This window comes from Nanorana parkeri, unplaced genomic scaffold, assembly GCF_000935625.1.
Source record: "Nanorana parkeri isolate BGI_ZX_2015 unplaced genomic scaffold, ASM93562v1 scaffold721, whole genome shotgun sequence".
NCBI lineage: Eukaryota > Metazoa > Chordata > Amphibia > Anura > Dicroglossidae > Nanorana > Nanorana parkeri.
In genome coordinates this window covers 64,927-85,432 of record NW_017306989.1, presented here as the reverse complement: position 1 = coordinate 85,432, position 20,506 = coordinate 64,927, and the positions used below count along the sequence as shown (strand labels likewise).

The window sequence follows — 20,506 nt, the reverse complement described above, 5'->3', positions numbered from 1 at the left end:
AGAAGTGAGCGAACGCCGGTATGTGTTCGCTCACCTCCCGATCTACTGAGCCGACCTGTGACAGTCTCATTGTCACAGGTCGGCTAGAACAATGAGGTGAGTGAAAAGCACTCACCTCATAGTTCTCTTTTAAGTTGAATTTGTATGTAAGTTGGAGCAGGTACATTTTTTAAGTGTAACTCCAGAGAATTTTTTTTTGTTTTGTTTTGTTTTGGATAGCATAGGGAAGGGTTTACCCCCATGTAAAGTTTGTGTTGCTGTGTGTGCCCCTGTTCAGAAGATTTCACCTCACTTTCTGTCCCTGTGACAATTGGATTTTGAAAATGTTGGGTTGTCTTGGAAACAAGGATTGGTGATAAATCTTCCGTGGAGACACCTTTATCCCATGACAACTCTTACAGGAGTGAATTTCCGTTCCTAGGGGTAGATTTCCTTTCACTTCCTGTTGTCTCAAGGACAGGAAGTGAGATTAAATCTTTCTAATCAGCAGTAAAATCCTCACAGTGACCCGGAAGAACAGATGGGCACCCCTCGTCTGCATGTCTAACAAGAGCCAACTTCCTGTAATGTACGTGCCGAAACCAGACCCCAAAAGGCGGGCACTCCTCATCGGCACGAGCGCGGTAGCATTACAACTCCCCCTGCTGTACAGTAATAGCCTCCGTTTGTAAGTAGGAGTCATATGTAAGTCGGAAGTATGTTATTCGGGGACTGCCTGTAGTTACATGTCAAGAACAGCCGGTTATCCTTTACATGATCATTTTCATCCATTGCATTTCTTGAAACAAAATCCACTTTTTCCTATCACTTTGGGGTGTATTTATAAATAATTCTCAGGGCCATTAGCACTGTGAAGCCCTTTGAAGGTTTGTCTTTTGCGCATAGACATAAAATTGAATATTTTTAGTACATTTTACAAGTGAAATGTGATTTTGAATGTTATAATGTTATACTACATTATGACCACTAGATGGAGCCAAAGAACATTAGAGCATTAGAAATAAGTATTTATTTTAATCATAATGTAGTATTAAATTATAACATTCACATTTACGTCCGACTTGTATTATTATTATTATTATTATTACATAGTATTTATATAGCGCCAACAGTTTGCGCAGCGCTTTACAATATAAGGAAGACATTACAGTTACAATACAATTCAAGACAAGATGGTAAGGAGGGCCCTGCCCCTGAGGGCTTACAATCTGAAAGAGGAGGGGGAAATGATACATAAGGAGGGAGCTGTGTGGGGATTAATTATTTGAGAATGTGAAGGTTCAGTGGTTAGGTTGAGGTGGGATAGGCTTCCCTGAAGAGATGAGTCTTTAGGGAACGCCTAAAGGCAGTCAAGGTGGGAGATAGACGGACAGGTTGGGGTAAGGAGTTCCAGAGGATGGGAGAGACTCTAGAGAAGTCCTGGAGGCGAGAATGGGAGGAGTGGACAAGGGAGCTGGAAAGCATGAGGTCAATGGATGAGCGGAGGGGACTTGTAAAGAAAATGTGCTTAGAGTGTTCTTTTGGCAGCTGTTCGCACAGAATGAATGTTCAGAGAGACTCGCAGAGCAAATGGCCCTACAAATTGTTTACAAATCAACCCTTTTCTGTCTCAGTGACAGTAGCCACCAGGACAAATACAGCAGATGAATCTCCTCAGCTTGGACACAGACAGCAATATAAGTCTGACAGGGGTTCGAACACTTCCCTATACATAAAAATAAAACAACTTTTGACTTTAGATACACTTTAAATATGAAACCATTAGATATGTTATGATGGGCTTAAATTATTTTACGGTATTAGCAATCCTAAGGCATGTTAAACACATAATGGCAATGCTTACATACGGCCTTCACAAAATAATTAAACTTGAAATCATTGTAATCCTTCCCCTGTCCTTAATCTAAAAAAAATCCACATTTTTGTTATTGTTTCCTTTTTTTTTTATGTGGTTCCTAGGTCCCCCTGCCTCTAAGCTCGCCTAGGCGAGAGTGACGTATACTCTGCTGCTGATATCTTACATGGATATCTCAGGAGGCATTGGCTTACATACAGCGACCTGACACATATCTCCAGAGGGCCAGCTGCAAGACGTCAGAAGAGAGTTCTTGCAGCCACCCTGATAACCTCAAAGAGGAAGATGGAGGCACGGGACCCAGCTTGCAGGAGCAGAATGCTGTATTGGAACAGTGCAACACTAGATTTTCTGGGCATATCATTATTGAGGTCAACCCTTCATAAATATAAGGTTAAACCAAAGAAAAAATAACACAGAGGGGGACGTTCCTCCTTACCCATTGGTTAAGCATGCCATTTAGCTAAAAATATGAAAAAATAGCAAAAACTTCCTTTCTTCTTTATCCAAATGGTCCAGTGACCACTCTGTCTGCTAGTTGTTACCTAGGTCCCCCTGCCTCTAAACTCGTCGAGGCAAGAGTGATGTATACTCTGCTGCTGATGCCTCCTGAGATATCCACGTAAGATATCTCAGGAGGCATTGGTTTCCATACAGCGACCTGACACATATCTCCAGAGGGCCAGCTGCAAGAAGTCAGAAGAGAGTTCTTGCAGCCGGCCCTGATAACCTCAAAGAAGAAGATGGAGGCACGGGACCCAGCTTGCAGGAGCAGAATGCTGAAACACTAGATTTTCTGGGCATATCATTATTGAGGTCAACCCTTCATAAATATAAGGTTAAACCAAAGAAAAAATAACACAGAGGGGGACGTTCCTCCTTACCCATTGGTTAAGCATGCCATTTAGCTGAAAATATGAAAAAATATCAAAAACTTTCTTTCTTCTTTAGCCAAATGGTCCTGTGACCACTCTGTCTGCTCTGAGGGCTGTAGGGAGAACCTCAAAACAACACTTAGCTCCGTTGACTGCTGCTGTATTGACATTGATACAGGAGCCACTATGAATATTCAACTAGGGTGGGTCCGAAGGGGGATAGGTTTTCCTGACTTTTATATGGTGTCCAGTACACAAATGCTACAGCACAAGACATGTACTTCTTGTTGTTGCAACAAGGTAGGAAGTAGAGGCTGCTGGCACGATTTCAAGGTATTTATGAGAGAAAGGAGAGATAATAAGAAGAAGAATGGGCACATAGATAATAACTATTGTTGATAAATACAAACTTTATCTGCAAACTTTTATTATGGGTTTAACACTAACACTTTACATCCCCTAGAATGTAACTCTTGTAATCAATGTTCACTGTTATTGCCTAAATCATTATTATGAGATTAGCACATGCTTGCCACAATGAATAATTCACAAAGGATGGTGCTAGAGATGCTTCACTTTGAGTTACAATGCGGCATCTTTATTACATCGCTTTCATTTTTTATTTTCTTTTGCTAATGAGTAATCATGACGAGTCTATGAAATGTTATTTCATGAAATGTTAAAGGCAGTAAACGCTAATTAAACATGAATTATATATGATCCATAAAATATCGCCACTAGTAATGAATATTAACAGGAAGATGCCATTGATTTTTTTTTAAACTAGTCCCGTCACCAAGGCTGAGCACGCTGATTTACAACAAAATTAAGGGATTTTTTTCCTTTTTATATTATTGTTGTTGGGCAAAACAGATGGCTGGTGTTCAATTAACTTAACTTTCTTAATGAGTTACAGTTGAAAACACTGGCAGAGAATGGTATTTTCTCAGTATGCAGGTAAATGGCCAGAAAGTCCCTGTCATTTAAAGGGGTTCTAGCAAGCAGTAGATATAGGCAAAAAGTTTTGTTTTTTTTAAACTATTTAACAGCGGTTTACACTTACCCTGTTTTCGTCGCGCGCTCCCGCCCGAGAATCCGAAACTGCTCTGGCGGCCGCAAAGCATCTTGGGGCGGGCGCATGCGCAGTTCGGAAACGAGCAGAGACGCAAGGTAAGTCTATGGACGCGTGCACCCGCATGCAGACACCGCTGGATCGGAAGTGCCTGCAAGCAGAGTGGAGTCAGCGCTGGATCGGAGAGCCGCAGCACCGCTGGAGGGACAGATGAAAACATCAGGAAAGAAGAAGATCGGATTAAGAGACATCATTTAAGGTAAGTGCTGACATTAACATGGGGGGAGGGAAAAACATTTTTGACTTTAATGTCACTTTAATAGTCCTGGAGATTCGGTACAAATTCACAAGGTCAGGAGACTCATAGCTCGAAGGTCAGAATTCAGCAGCGGTATGTAATGGTATGAAGGCTCATTACTGAGTGGTGAAATACTCAACCAACACAACACATACTAATATTAGCTAAGACAAAATAGTGTTTAGTTGATCCTGATCCTAAGCTCAGCGTAGCAAAATTCATACATTAGAGTCCTGTGGAATGTTGGATTTATATTTTTTTACCTTCTAGGCCCAATGTCTTGTGCCATCCACCCATCCAACCCCAGTGGACTGAATATCCTTAATATTCTACTAACAAGGTTTACAAACTCAACAGTGAATTGTAGGTACACAGTGCACTACTCCACAAACTGTGCAGGTATTACAATAATGAGGAACCGGCCAGATTGGTCTGGCTGGCTGGATGGCAGTATTGTGTTATACACAAGAATGTGTGCCGTCCCTGTGTTGGCTATGTAGAAGTCCAGCCCTGGTGACGACTCTCTTGCTCTGGGTCAACCAAAGTCTTAAAGTGTCATTACACTTTTTTGAAGTGGGCTTGTACTCAAATGCTTGCATAAAGGTTAACAGTCTTCCTAGGGTAGGTAAATATGTACAAAAAATTACAGCTAGTTGAAATGCTGCTGTGGTGGTATTAGTGACTGACCAGCTCTAGGCGGAGCATGATGCTTTCTTGAGGTTGATAACATAGGGGCTTAGGGGGAAGCGTCGGTGTGCCCAGGCATTGCTGAAGTCCACGTAGAATTGTGCAGGAAAGGAGGCTTACAATACTTCAGCTTGTGTGGCTATCTTGCAGCGTTGTCAGCTCATTGATGCACATTACATCATAGCTGTAATACTGGCAGGCTCAGCAGCTGTTCACCATATAATAAAAAGGGCAGAATTTTGTCAATTCTGGAAACAGACCTATTGGAGGTTAGTTATTAAAATGTCACCATATAGTTTTTACCTGGTGATATACTTTAAGGGAAGGGTTCACTGACACCAGAGTTCTGGGCACAGGGTACTGCGTTGTGGAGAGGCAGGAGGAACACCACATATTCGCCTAATCCTAGAAGTTCCAGGTATTCTCTGGGCTCCAGCAACAGATTAAGGTGGTGGGAGTGTGCAAAGAAGAAGAGTAAAATTTGCTGTTACTGCCTACCGCACAACGAACCCATGTCTTTGCCCTTAGGAATAAAGTGGTCAATGATTGTCCTGGCCTTTGAGTCATCGCAGTGTACTCAGCATCTAAACTCCAGGTGTCAGAATGTTTTGTAATTTTCCAATGATACATCCATCAGCTCCAAGTACCTTAATGCATGTGCTGTTTTTAAATAGTGAATCAGTCATTGCCACGGTGTTGCACCATGCCAAATTCCTATCTACATATGGGCATTTCAGGCTAAAATCCTCATTCACATATAATAGAATTCCCCCTCTTGCATGGCGGCTATCGATTATAACACAGATGGTCAGTGAGTGTGGGTGAATGCTTTTCCTGCCTTTATGCCTCTATGTTTTCAATTGCATAGCTGTAACTGAACATTGGCCGTCTACAGATTTAATCAGTCTATTAAAAAAGAAAGCCAGCACACTAATAACTTATCTGCTTTTTATTTTTTTTCTCTGTGATTTCTAATTTTGCTGAAAAATGCATTTTTAATCACCAATTCAAAATAAATTGACTTCATTTGGATGAAGTTTCAATAAGAATCCTCAACATTGTAATTAAAGTTGATTGAGAATTAATTGGTGTCTTCTCTTGAACAGCAATGAGTAATTCACATTATTTGTTTTATTATAAGAGAAAGAGATGGACCTAAAAGTACAGCTGTTCTTATCAAGCTGTAATTACCTGAAAAGAAGGGCTCACAGCTAATGTCATTTAGTTTCAGGCTGGATATAACACAAAATTGCTTACTATTGTAGTTACCCTAATGCCATAAATGGAAAGACTTTTTGGTCTGATACTCATAGTGGTAAGTTGCTTTACTGTAGCTGCTGATGGCTTCGGGAAGAAAGCACCTCTAAGATTGGCAGTCAAGATAAGGGACCTTCCCTTTATTCACCTGACACAAGGTGACCCCTATGTTGGTTGTCTATCATTATAATCCAATGGTTTAAATACTTTGTTAGACATTGACCTGGAACAAGAATGCATACTGGGACTTCTGAACTCACTTGCTTCATGATTCTTCAGGGTCAGTGACTCAGAAAGTACTAAAGCCACAGACATCACAGCAAGTGGCATTTTTACAGGGACACTTGCAATGTCAGCCTCCTATGACAGTTTTTCTGAAAAAAAATATTCTATATGGACAAAGGTTTTTTAGACACCTGACCGTCACACTTAAATGAGTTTGTTGAACATCCCTTTCTAATACCACAGGCATTAATATGGAGCCGCATCCCCTTCCTCTTTACAGCTATATCAGCCTCCACTCTTCTGGGAAGGTTTTATTTAAGATTTTGGAGTGTGTCAGTGGGAATTAGTGCCCATTCAGCCAAAAGAACATTAGTGAAGTCAAGTACTGATGTTAGATGAGAAGACCTGACTTGCATTCGGTGTCCCAATTAATTTAAAAAGTGTTCAGTAGGTTTGAGGTCAGGGCTCTGTGCAGGCCACTCACGTTCTTCCACACCAAACTCATAGGACTATGTCTCTGTGGAGCTGGCCTTGTGCAGAGGGACACATTCATACTGGAACAGAATGATTCCATTTGACTCCCCAAACTGGTACTAGACATTTTGAAGCACACAATTGTCTAAAATGTCTTTGTATGCTGTAGGATTAACAATACCCTTCAGTAGAAATGCCTGAAGGCAATAATTTATTGACATACTTTTGTACACAGGGGCTGCCTGTGATAATCTCAGGATAAATGCCAGCAGTCTAACACAACACCTTTCCAGCCTCTAATGGATCAATGGGACATTTTAGTGGTCCCTGTAAGTGGAAACACCTCTTACACCTCTGGCAATCTCTCCACAGCTTCATACAGTCTCTGTAAACATACCCACAGTCTTTGATTTGGCTCTTGCGACACATTAGTAGGGTGTAGGGACAAGTATCACTTTAAACTTTTCTTTACATCAGTTTACCCACACTCATTTTTACTAAACCACCTCCTACTTTTTTCTGCAATGTGCCACACACTGAATAAAGTTAAGTTACATTTAAGTTAAATGTTTAATTGAAGTGTGTTTGCTTTCCATAAGTGAAATTTGTATTCGCTTACAATGTGTCCTATAACTTTACTAGAAAATGTAACTACTCCAGGAGGAGTCATTTCCCTTTGAAAGCCCTCCTTGCATGTTATAGCCTTGTCCTGGGAGTGTCTAATTACCTTCTGTGGTGGCCCAGCTTCTCCTCCCCTCACCTCCCTACATAGCCTTTTAGGAACAAAGAGGAATACTATAGAATGTCACTTGAGTGATAGCTCTGAGTCTGGTGGGAAACCACACCCAAGATGGTGGTACCCGGCAAGAGTCTTAAGTCTTTTGGATATCTATGCAAGGGAAGCATTTACTGGTAAATAACATAAAATACGTGAAATGCACATAATCTTGGCAAAAATATTTGCTGAAATTCATAAACTGCAGACAGAGTCTCTTTAACCATCCCTCGTTTACACTTAAAGGAGAACTATGAGATGAGTGCTTTTCACTCACCTCATAGTTCTAGCCGACCTGTGACAATGAGACTGTCACAGGTCGGCTCAGTAGATCGGGAGGTGAGCGAACACATACCGGCGTTCGCTCACCTCCCGATCCTGTCACAGCTCTCTGCCGTGACAGGGGAGGGGCTGGATTCCCCCCTCCCCGCTCCGATCCGCCAGCGCTGACTGGCGGAATGGACGGGGGAGGGGGCGGGTACAGCTGGCTCTGCCTTTAGATAGGCAGAGCCAGCTGTCAGTCACGCAGCTGGGCGGATCCCGGCACAATTGTCGGGATCCGCTTCAGCTGCCGCGTCTCAGTATACCGCAAGCAGCTGCTCGCAGTATACTGAGCCTAGGATGACGGGAGGACGCTAGTTCGTGTCCTCCCGTTACCCTAAGGAGAACTATGGGGAAAAGACTTAACCCCATAGTTCTCTTTTAAGATAGTTAAGAGATATGGAAACCATAAACTCCATACTTGCTGGGAATTGCACCAAGGACTCCACTGTATCAAGTCCAAAGTGGTAACCACTTAGGGTTCACTGACACCAAATGCATTGAGCTGCATTGGTCTGTCTACTGAGACTGTTGACATCACACCCAAGATGGCGGCTCCCAGAAAGAGGCTTAAGCCTTTTGGATATCTATGCAAGGGGGGTTTTAACTGGTAAAAAAAATATGTGAAATGCACATAATGTTGGCAAACATATTTACTGAAATGAATGGTCTGCCGACAGGGTATCTTTAATCGTCGCTCTTTTAACACATAAGATAGTCAGGGAATATGGAAAACATATACTTCATACTCATAAAACCTTGTTGGAAATTGAACTGAGGACTCTACTGTCTCAAGGTCACAAGGGTAAACACTTAGGGTTTGTTGACTCCTAGAGCATTGAACTGTATTGATTTGCATAGCTCTGAGACTGCTGACACCACATCCAAGATGGCGGCTCCCAGCAAGGCTCATTTACACTAATGGAAAACTTTTGAAAATACACTCCATACTCCTAAAAGGCTGCTGAAAATTTAACTGATTACTTTAGTTTCTCAAGACCACAGTGGTTCCCACTGAGGGTTCATTGACACCAAGTGCATTGACCTGCATTGATCAACACGGTCTCATTGCATGGACACATACAACATATAACAATTGTTCTCTATGTGTTCTGCACACCATAAGTGTGTTGGTGTGCGTTGAATAAAACTGCAACCTTCCTGCATTTTTACGCAGTGCAATGCACATCACCAAATGTTAGTGCACTGCAGGGCACCACAATGTGCTTTGGTGCATAAAGTTGCATTAAGTTGAATAACTGTTTTTGTTAACTTTGAATAAAGTTGAAAAAGAAACAAATTTAAATGCTGCAATTCATTGACAACTCTCTATATGGACCACAACCTATGCCCACTGATGTAATGGGCCTCTAGGAAACCTGATATTCATATCACCCATGTCTTTCTTAGTGTGCATCCACCAGTGTGGGGTTTTTGCCTGCGTGACAGCCATTATTGATAATCTAAATAAATGTTTCCCCTTTAGATTCCTTGTATCAGTTTCCATATCAACAAGCTTGCTGAGTGCAGTGACATAGCAAAATCCACATTAAACCAATCTCTAATGTAAATTGAATTTGCGCTGAGGTCATAGGTTGTGCAAGAACGCAGGAAGCAAAAATGTAATTAATCTGCTGCTTAATCTTAAAATGCATCCATTTATTACATTTTTTTTTGTTCGATGAATAATACATTATATTTGGTTTAATGATGTATTCCTTTTATTAAAAAGAATAAAATAAATCCTAATACAGAATAGCTTATCGTGCTAGATACAGACAGGTGAGAATGAATAGTCTAGCTCTGAGCTGTATAGTGTTAAGTTTTGTGAAATGATTAATTAAACCTAAAAGGTCAGGAGACGTTATGCAGCTGTTCATTATTTTGCATTTTTGACACAAATGTAGTTCCTTTATTTAAGAGTTAGTACAAAATTGTGATTTGAAACCTAAGAAAAGATCATAATAAACCCAACTAAGACCTGTTTATTTAAATGTCCCAATGGGGGTTTAAGATAATCTGTGGCAGCAAAGTTCAGCCCCCCCCCCCCAGTACCTCTTCTCCAACACAAGATGTGCTAAGTGTCACTCAACTTGGAAGATGGATAGACTGAGGCTGCAGGCATCAAGGCCTCACCTCTTGAGGAGGCATCACCATCCTATACTCTTGGTGTATTGTTGCAGAAAGTGGCACTGATGTCCTCAACTCAGCCCCACTTTCTGCATTTTTCAGGGCCAATCATGACTGGGAAGCGGTGGTGGCAAAAGTGGGCTTTAAAGCAGAGCTCTATGTACTTGGGGCAAGTTTGGGCACTGTTGCTTGCAGGAAACATACTTACAGGATAGAATGGATGGAACATCTTATAACTGTACTTCTTCAATGTCCGATCACAGGTTGGGGACGGTACTGTACCTCACCTGTTGCTTAGCTAAACTAATGTCTTCAGGGAGGTCTCGGACCTGACTGCTTCCTGGCACCTAGGTCACAAGACTGGTTAAAAAGGATTGCAAATCTTTGGACAGGTAAAACAGCCTATTTATTTGTATTTTGACTGCATTTAGCTGTTTGCTTCGAGTTCTCAAAATGCATACATTATTTAACTAGTTTTTGATATTGATGTACCCATAGATATACAACAGGTTCTTAAAGGACAGCTTTATGCAGGTTTATACTATTTCATCTGGTTTCAGTTTCCTGCATGTTGGTGGTTAGGCAGGTAAAGCAGAGGAATGTCTCTTCGGCCTTCATTCCATGTGTTCAGCAGGAGAAAGGCATCACTGATCTTTATGTGATCCTCACTCCAAGCAGGACCATTTCCTAACATTTTGATTCATTAGATTAGATATGTACTGTCACTGTACCCCCTCCCCCCAACCCATGCTACTACAATTATCATCATACCATCACCAACATCAGGGCATGTGTAGGTGGGCATTTGTCTGCTTCTACATTACTTTCCATTCTCTTAAAGTTTGGGATAAATGTAACAGTAGCTCAATGCATCTTAGCAGCAACTTAAAGCTGCTTAAAAGAACTCAGATGCAGCCTGGAGCAACTCATAAGCTAATTATAACCACCTCAGAAGGGAGCCAAATGCAGCTCAAAGCAACTTTAAAGAACACATTCAGGAAAAAAAAATGATTAGCCCTTGCAGTGGGGCTACCCCCACACTGCAAGAGTTAAGTGCTCATTTGTGTCTAGGTGCTAACAAAAAAGTTATACTCACCAGACCATCTGAACCCGGCTTGATCTTAGACCGCTGTCTGGAACATCTCTCCTCCTCTGCTGCAATAATCTAAGGGTCATGGTGTCATCATGCTCTAGAGTCTAGACACTGTGCATAGACTGTGTATAGATGTGAGGATGCCGAGGAGCGGACCAATCTAGAGGAGGAATTCCAAAAGATGTCACCAGCACTCCAAAAGTAGATTCAATATATTTTAATGACAACGGTCATTCAAAATCACAAGTACTTTCGGGGCCACGTTGGGTCCCCGTCATCAGGCTCAGAATAACACACTGTGCAACCCAAACCTACATATATACACATCATTATTGCAACTATATGTGACCACATTTGTCAACAGTTGTATGATTCTGCACTTCTGTTATATATCGACTGACACTGTGTAATTTCCATGTTTAACATGGCACATGACTAGGTGGACCAATGGCGTTAGATCAGAGGGGCGGTACTACCACACAGCTGTTAGCTGACCAATTGTTTACCTAATTGAAAACTGACAGGGTGGGAAACATGTACTTGTTATGCAATTGGGGGCGGGATTGGCTGTGTTTTTAAAGGTCACAGATGTGTATATATGTAGGTTTGGGTTGCACAGTGTGTTATTCTGAGCCTGATGACGGGGACCCAACGTGGCCCCGAAAGTACTTGTGATTTTGAATGACCGTTGTCATTAAAATATATTGAATCTACTTTTGGAGTGCTAGTGACATCTTTTGGAATTACTACTTGACTACACGGTGCCTCCGTGGTCGCTACAAGCACCCTATTACAGACATCATCTCCTAGGAGATCCGGTAAGGAGTGCAGGAAGATACACACAATTTTAATCTAGAGGAGGAGACACACTTCAGTCATCACAAAAGCAGGGAGCCAGCTCAGATGGTCTGGTGAGTATAACTTCACTGCAAGGGTTAATCATTTTTTTAACCAGAGTTCCTTAACCCCCTCCCTAAAATTATTAGATCTACAGTTCATGGTACATGAGTCTGATCAGTAGGTTGTAAAGACTTAAAACAATAGCAATAAATTCTCATCGTCAATAAACAATCATGAAATGAAACAAATTATAATGCCCAGAAAAGAACACAGACAGAAAACTTGTAGTGACCCCTTACATTTGTGGTCAGTGTAAAAGTGACCGCTTACATTGGTGGTCAGTGCAGAAGTCCCTTTACATTGATGGTCAGTGTGTATGTGACCCCTGTGATAGTGGTCAGTGTAGATGTGACCCTCTTGCATTGGTGACCAGTGTAGAAGAGCCCCCTTACATAGATTGTCAGTGTAAAAGTGACCCGTGATCAGTGTAGTGGTGCTCAGTGTAGAAATGAGCCTGTGCATGAGTGGTCAGTGTGAAAGTAGCCTCTTACTTAGGTGATCAGTGTGAAAGTGATCCCTTACATTAGAGGTCATTGTGCAAGTGGTCCCATACATTGGTGGTCAGTGTGAAAGTGACCCCGTACGTTGGTGGTCAGTGTGAAAGTGGCCTCTTACATGGGTGATCAGTGTGAAAGTGATCCCTTACATTAGAGGTAATTGTGCAAGTGGCCATTTACATTGGTGATCAGTTTAGACAAGAGATCAATCTGCTATTGCTCTTTTCTCAAGGAACCCCTAGCAACCCCTGGAGGAACCATGGTGAAGAATGTTCTGTCTTATACGATTCCCTGCTCCACCAGGTTGCAAAGAGGTTAAATCTCCCTACGGGTACATGGAGAGCAAAAAAAGGGTTTCTAATTCTTCCACGCTCTATTCAAAACTAAAAAATCTTTTAGTTATACATGTGCTTGAATGAGTACATATCTTAGCTAGACATGTGCACTGCCAAAAAATTTGTTTCGTTTCGTTTCGTTTTAAATTCGGATTTGTGTTATTTCGTTTTTCAGGATTCGGGTGTGAAAGTCAATTCAGATTCGGAATTCGGATTCGGACGAAATTCGGTAGCGTTAGTACGAACGTTCGTTTCGTTTTCTGTTCTTATTCGTTTTGTTCGTTCGTTTGCAGCAAAAGTGACATTTGAGGGGGAAAAAATATTTTTCTCCTCTGATGTCACTTTGCTCCAACGAACGAAACGAATAAGAAACGAATAAGAAACGAATAAGAACAGAAAACGAAACGAACGTTCGAACTAACGCTACCGAATTTCGGAAATGGAAATTCGGATTTGTTTGCATTCGTTATGTCTGTAATTCGGAATTCGGATACATCCGAATGTCCGAATTTCCGAAAATTCGTCTGAATTTCGATTCGGAACGAAACGAATCGCACATGTCTAATCTCAGCTAGATGGGGCACATGGTGCACATGGTGCACATTTGCACATATTGTCTGTCCTTATTTATCATGGCCAAGACTCAAATTTTCAAATCGTGAAAGGTGACAGTTGAAAAAAATCAGTTAATAAATGAACAAAAAAAAATCTGACCCCAAACCTTTATAGCGTTTCTTTAAAATAAATAAGTCTATATTGCTAAAATAACCTGTTTTCCAAGCAGACCCCAGATACAGATAACACAACATTTTCATCTTATTTAGAAGTGTATTTGAATCATCTGAAAAATTCATTTCTGCTTCTATTCATCTGGCAGAATCACTTTTCAGAAAATTGTGTCAGTGATAATAGGGACAGTCTCTGGAAATTATTTTACAGATACACTAACCAGATCCAATGTTCCAACAGCAGCATTATTAGAATTCCGAACGTTACTCTGTTTCCACAAGATTATATCAGCGATGAGGCAGTGTATAATGGCATGTGGCACTAGAGAAGGAAATGAGATATGCCACCTCTTGTTCATCCAACGTACTTACATGGGCTGCCAATAGATGAACCACTGAAGAAGAAAAAAGAGGAAAAAAAATGAGAAAAGCTTGAGAGTCAATTTTCACATGAGCTATTTATGGACTTTCATCATTGCTTAAGAAGTTCTGTTTTTTTTAAATGGGAATGTAGAATCTACAAAATGTATCAGACATTTGGTTTCTTTGCATAATTCTCTTCTACAAATGGATTACTGCTGATTTGCATACCATGGAAAATCCAGTTGAGAGTGATTCATGTTTTCAGTATAAAAAAGATATCACAGAAAAGGTGAGTAATATAAGACTGCATGTGTGTCATTTTTAAAGGAAACTTGCGCCATGCCAATGCAGGGAAAAGTAGCAGGTTCACCTTGCTGTCCTTCTCTAAAGCTACACATATATTACCTCTGCTCCCCTTCTGATGCATTTAGCTGCTGAAGGTGGGAACAATAAGTCCTCTGGATGCCCTGGGGATGCTCTAATTGGAGCTTACACAGGGCTGAGGGACCTCTTCTCAACCCCCATGTGACAGTGGTGAGCCAATTACCAAGTGATGTGAGTCACATGTTCCTCCATTCCTGGATGGGGTTACGGAGGAGCAAAGGAAAGGTGAGTATGTCCTATCAAGAAGGGGAGGTACTAAAGTGAATTCGAATATGAAAGTCTTGCTTCCATATGCAGCTGATGGCTCCTTCTCTTTGTAAAATCCATAGGATTAAAAAGTGAAATATCCAAAAATGTATATACTGAATTTATATACGTGAACATTCACCCTGTGTTTATTACATTTATGAAAAATATATATCAAAGCGCTAAAGGTATAACTAATATGAATTTATTTATTACATTTATGTAGTCCTCATAAAATCCAAAGGACTTTACAACATATGTCGTCCACTCCAGTCCCTGTCGTGGGGTACCTTACAGTGTAAAGAATAGGTCTATGTTGAACTTTAAAAACACCCTCACTCCAAGCCCTCTGGAACATGTTTCAGTAAAAACATCACCTTCTGATGCACAAAACAATGCACGCTGTCCTGGAGGTCAGTGAACAGGTTTCCATAGAAATGCAATCGCTGGATGCCTCCTCTTCAACTTTGCACTTGACCCCAGACCCATTGGCTGTAATTGAATCTTGTCACCCTGAGGCAAGGTACATGGGTGAAGTTGATGAGGTCTTCAGTTATCATGTTTCTCTGGAAACCCAAGTGTTGACTTCCAGGAAATCATACCACGGCTTCTGCATTGGAAGATGAGTATTTGTAATTAAATCAAGTTACAGAGGGCCTGGAGAGAGGATATTTATTTTTAAGACTGGTCATAGACGTATCCTTTAATGCTGCTACCACAATCAAACATACACCCCAGGGTACAAAGGGGATGTAAAGAATTTACTGTAATGGGGGCCAAATTTCACAAATTTGTGCTCTAACTTTTCTTTTATGATGTTCAAAACAATAACTCATGAGCTTGTCAATGCATTGGACCTTCAAAAATTGGAAAAAGTCCAGAAGCTTTACAAAACCACTTTTGGTGGCTGCCACTAACCATTGCTAAATATGCCTCCGTGTCTCTACTTAACAATTGCTCGGTGAATTCAATTCCTGTTGTGCTGGTTTTAATATGATATGAAAATGATATATATTAAGCTGCATCTCGAAGAAAGGCAACATTCTGAGATCCCTGGATACAGAGGTGGACAAGGCAGAACACAGGATGTAACAGAATGCTGAGACATCTGTCTGAGGAGCAGGAAGGGATATATCAAGTCTCCAAGCAGCTAACCCAACCATCCGCTGGTGCTCAGTGGAAGCACATAGGGACTATTTCCAAGGCACAGTGCCACCAGCAGGTGGACTGGGGTAACATTGTGTTTCTGACTCATGTTTCTGCTGGACCCTGCTAGGAAAACATAAAAAAAATATCTATTGGACTTTAAAGGTGTCAATAAATATCACAATGTCTATCAATAAAATGTTGTATTTCAAGCCTATCTACAGTTAAAAAAAAAGAAAAAGTTAACCACTGCAAGGGTTAACTGCTTGTTTTTGTCTAGGGGACCTTTATAAAGCACTTTTACTTACCTGATCCCTGCTCTAGCGTTCGGGGCCTTGCAAAGTGATGTGATGACATCAGCGGGCATCCGACTGCTGGAGCAGAGGGCGAAAGAGGCTGAGGGTGCTGATCTTGGAATTGGCTAGAGTCAATTCATCTACTAGCCCTGTATTATATGTGATTAATTGGCCAGGTTGTGGAAGGATAGTCCATGAGCTGAAGCAGAGGGGGAGAGGGGAGCGGCAACTGCTGGAAGCAGGGATCGGGTAAGTGAAGTATCAGGTAAGTAAAAGTGACTTACACCATAACTAGACAAAAAACAAAAAGTAAATCCTTGCAGTGCATGGGGTAGCCCCAGTAGAATTTTCTTTTACCAAGAGATGGGTAATAATAGAAAATATAAAGTCATGTTAAAAAGATATGTGTATTCTGTATATATGAATGTTTGATATATTGTGATATAATGGAATTGCATATACTACTACTGGGTTGGCCTATAAGGTACCTTATCCATATATATCCATAATTGCATAGGGAATACTTTTTAGATACCTTGTCAAGACCTTAAATAGTTTAACAAAGTTTGTTGATAACCAATTAAACAATAAATCCAAGTTTTTACATATGGATCCACATATCATAGACTCCAACTGAATATCCCCATCTATTACCCATTAGGTATTAATCCATAGCTGCATTTACCAAAAAGTATCTTTAGAACAAATATCATATATATGCATACAATTAGAGCTTGTAGATTTTGCCAGAGTTTGACTGCTAAAATATTCCCTTGTCAATTGCAGGGACAAAAACAAAAGAGGGCCCCAGGCGCCACCGCAGACTCTTGCAGTAGTAAAGTAATATGCACATATAATTCCTAATATTGGTAAAGATTTGCTATTTTACCTATTAATCTTAAAGCAATTGGATCCTTACTGCATCCAAATTAACACTACTCTGGGATCTTGAATTCTAAAGAAAAGGAACTAGAATATAAAAATGTTATTTTTTATTAAATAAAATAGTATTTAATTGAAAGATATTTTAATATTTATTGGCACCTCTAAAGTTTCAACTCTTTAGTCATTTTTCAATTTACCTGCTATGAAAACAGGTGATTGATTGGGGTTCTCTTTGAGCTTTAAACACTAAGCTTCAGAGGGGTGTGTAGACAGGTTCTCCAGCTTTCCTGAAGTTAAAAAACGTCATCAACTATTTTAGGGTTTTGGTTTGGGATTGGGTTCATCGGTGCTGGAAAATTCACAGAAATGAATGCCAGTAGTGTTGTCAGGAGTGGATGAGGAATAGAATAACAGAGACAAAAGAGGCATCTGTCTCATTAGGTCATACAATTAAAAAAATGATTTTCAAGTGTTCCACTCAATGATTCAAATTTGCATCCAGCTGTTGCTGTAATCTAGCAGTCCACCACACTTCCTGTGTCGGTAACATGGTAAACTGAGATCCCCTCCTCGTGAAATAGTAGATGAATTCTCAAACACATGATCTTCAGACTTGTTGTTGTCTCTCCCATAAAGGAAGCCAGAAGTAAAAGAAATGTCACAACTTTCTTATAGAAATGTTATGTTAAGGCTGTTACAAGGAATAAGAGTGAGAGAGGAAGCTACTTATCAGATGCTTCAGGAAGTACACTCTAAGTGGCATACATGGTGGTTGGTTGCCTGTACATTGCACCTTTACATCTAAATGTTGGGCCATACTGATCAGGCAAGGCTCACACATGTCCTGATAGCAAAAGAGCTTGCTGCCCCATCTACATTCTGACATTTTGTGATTTGTCATTTGGACAGCTCATCAAAGTAATGACCCAATAGGAATGCATGGAGGGTGCAACAGAGCAGGCAACTCATAGTAGAGCTTTGAGCAGTCAGAAGAACCTTGGGGCCATCGGGGGGGTTGTGCAATGAAAGCTGTGGGTTCCAAGCATTATTTTTTTATGTGTCACAGTTCTTTTATTTAAAATGTTTGATTGCAATACAAAACAGGATCTCAGTTTTTACTGCAACAAAACAGGTACCGTACTTAACTTACTTAAGATACAAGTTAAAATGGACCATGATGTACATAAAACAGCTATACTAAGTGATTCCCTTACTAAGTACATAAGTACATAATGCATACTCACTCTGGATAACAAATTATTCAAATGTTCATTTATCTTTACTAAATATAGGAAAACGTTATGAGAGTTACACATTCCAATTAAAAAAATGTAAAACAAGTAAAATTGCAACATTAATCGGGAACCCCAAATGCCTGTATCTACCTTTTAATAACTTCTTGCATCTTAGAGAGACCCAGGTGCTCTGATGTGTCAATATTGACTTTGGAAAGCAGAGTTGAGAACAGGACGCTCTCATCCTTCTATAGCTGCAACATGTGGACATTCTAATGCTGTAAAAATACCTCTACTGAGAGAAATATGGGGGCTGTCAATGCTAACCTCTTCTTTTAATAAAGCTAGTTTTCTGGCTGTTGTGCTAAAGCAAAGGTTTTATTACTTCCTGAGTCATTGGCCCAGAACAAGGATGTAGATCAGGAGCTCTGAATCCACCTACTACATGTTTGTATTTGGTCAGTGATTTAGAAGGTAGCCAGAAAACTATCATTTTCAGATGAAGGTCAACAATGGCAGTCCTCCATCTTTCTCTTGATACAGGTTTAATATTCAAGCGGAGGCAAAAATCACAATCTTAGGCCCTCAGTTTTATGGCACAATCATTTGCGCATTCGCAGATAATCAGGGCATTAGATTTATAGCTTCAAGTAACCGCTCCCTGATTAAGATATACATACCAATTGTGTAAAGCTGCCCATACACCTTACAATCATCGTACGACTTTTGTTGTGCAATGGTTGTAAGGTAATTATTATTTTGTACGATCTGCCCATCTTGGACAGGCAGATTGTACTTGTGATCATCGCAAGCCCTCACCGCTGAGGGGAGGGCTTGCGATGATTGCAGTGCTGAGCCAGCAGTGTGCGGCCTGTGCGGCATTTGTCTCCCCAGCACGCAACTAACCCGCTAAAAATCGGAAGATTTTTGACAGGTTTTCAAGCCTGCTAGGAAGACGAATGTCGTGCGGCCTTACAGTAGAAGAGGTTGCATGCTGCCCATACACCTGCCGATTATCGTACGATTGCGGGATCACCCGCGATTATCGTACGATAATCGCCAGGTGTATGGGCACCTTTAGACTTTATTGTTTTCTTTATAAAAATATGTTATTCGTTTTTCCCCCAGCTTTCTGTGGAAGAACAAATCCAAGTCTTAAAAAATTATCCAAAACCATTGAGAAAGCTTTTTCACATCTAAATGGCATTTCCTGCTCTTTTTATCAATTGTTCTTGATGTAGTTTGTTTGCCCGCTCATTTATCACATTGCTTTGCTTTCTGTCTCTGCCTTTCTGTACAGGTCTTGCGGTCCACCAGATAATCACCATCACTGTCTCCCTAATCATGGTCATTGCAGCATTGATAACAACTCTCGTCCTGAAAAATTGGTAAGGATCACTCCTAATCCTTTTATACCTGATCAGTTTTATGACACTTTACAACATGGAAGTTGTTACTACTTTTTATGTCATTTTATAGAATGATATGTGGTTTATGAATGGTAGAAACCGAGGGTTCAAATAAGTTGTTGTTGCAGAGAAGAGAGTGTGGTTGTCAGGGGGTCAATGCACAGTCCCATTTTCTTCAGGCTTGGTCATATCATTTTGTTATATTTTTTAATTGGGCGGGAAAAGGTTATACCATTTTTTAGGTTTTCATTGCTGTTTATAACTCAGTTGGGGAGATTTCCCATAGTTGTGTGTCTTAGTGAAACCCTTGTGAAACATGGACAAGAGATGAGAAGAGCAGAGGTCATAGAAAGGCACCTACAGCAGAAAAACATTGACAACGCTTCTAAAATTTCCTCACTGTGCTAAAAAAGTGTATTTTTATTAGACATGTTAGCTGCCAAAAAGTTTGTTTTGTTTTGTTTCGGATTTTTCGCTCCTTCGATTTTTGGGTTTTGGGTCCGAATGCCGTTTCATTATTCGGATCTTTTGGAATTACATTTTTCCGTTTCAGACAAGGTTTTCTCTTTTCTGATTGGTCAAAAAACAGTCACGTGTTCGATTTAGTTACATTTTGAGCGAAATTAAGATGATCTGAAATTTTGTTAAAGGAACATTCAAAATTGATTGCATTCAGCCTCATTGGAATTTCGACATTCGGATGCATCGAAATCTGCATTCAGAATGAAAAGAAATGTCTTACATGTCTTATTTTCATTCCCATGTATTATCCATGTCCCCATTTCAGAGATTTCCTACCAGTTTCTGTCCCTCCCTGACTCCTTGTCACTGTGAGGAAATCCCCCAAATGGGGACGTAGTTGCAATAAATAGTTTACAGAGGATCTTACCCTTTGTATAGATTATATTGCTTATATAGATTATACCGTATAGGTTATACGGTGGCTACTTATGCCGTGGCTGGCTCTGCACAGTTGTTATTCATTGGCCGGGACCTGCTAGAAGACTCTAGCAGGTCCCC

At 40.6% G+C, this 20,506-nt stretch overlaps 1 protein-coding gene across 2 annotated transcripts in view; it reads left to right on the top strand.

Moving 5' to 3' along the window:
* AJAP1 (adherens junctions associated protein 1) overlaps nucleotides 1–20,506 on the top strand; it is a 176,870-nt gene that overhangs the window by 106,016 nt on the left and 50,348 nt on the right. For both annotated transcript variants that reach the window (XM_018564082.1, XM_018564083.1), the window contains exon 3: nucleotides 19,378–19,465. In XM_018564082.1, the coding sequence (XP_018419584.1) occupies nucleotides 19,378–19,465 (88 nt within the window). The remainder of the gene's footprint in view (nucleotides 1–19,377; nucleotides 19,466–20,506) is intronic.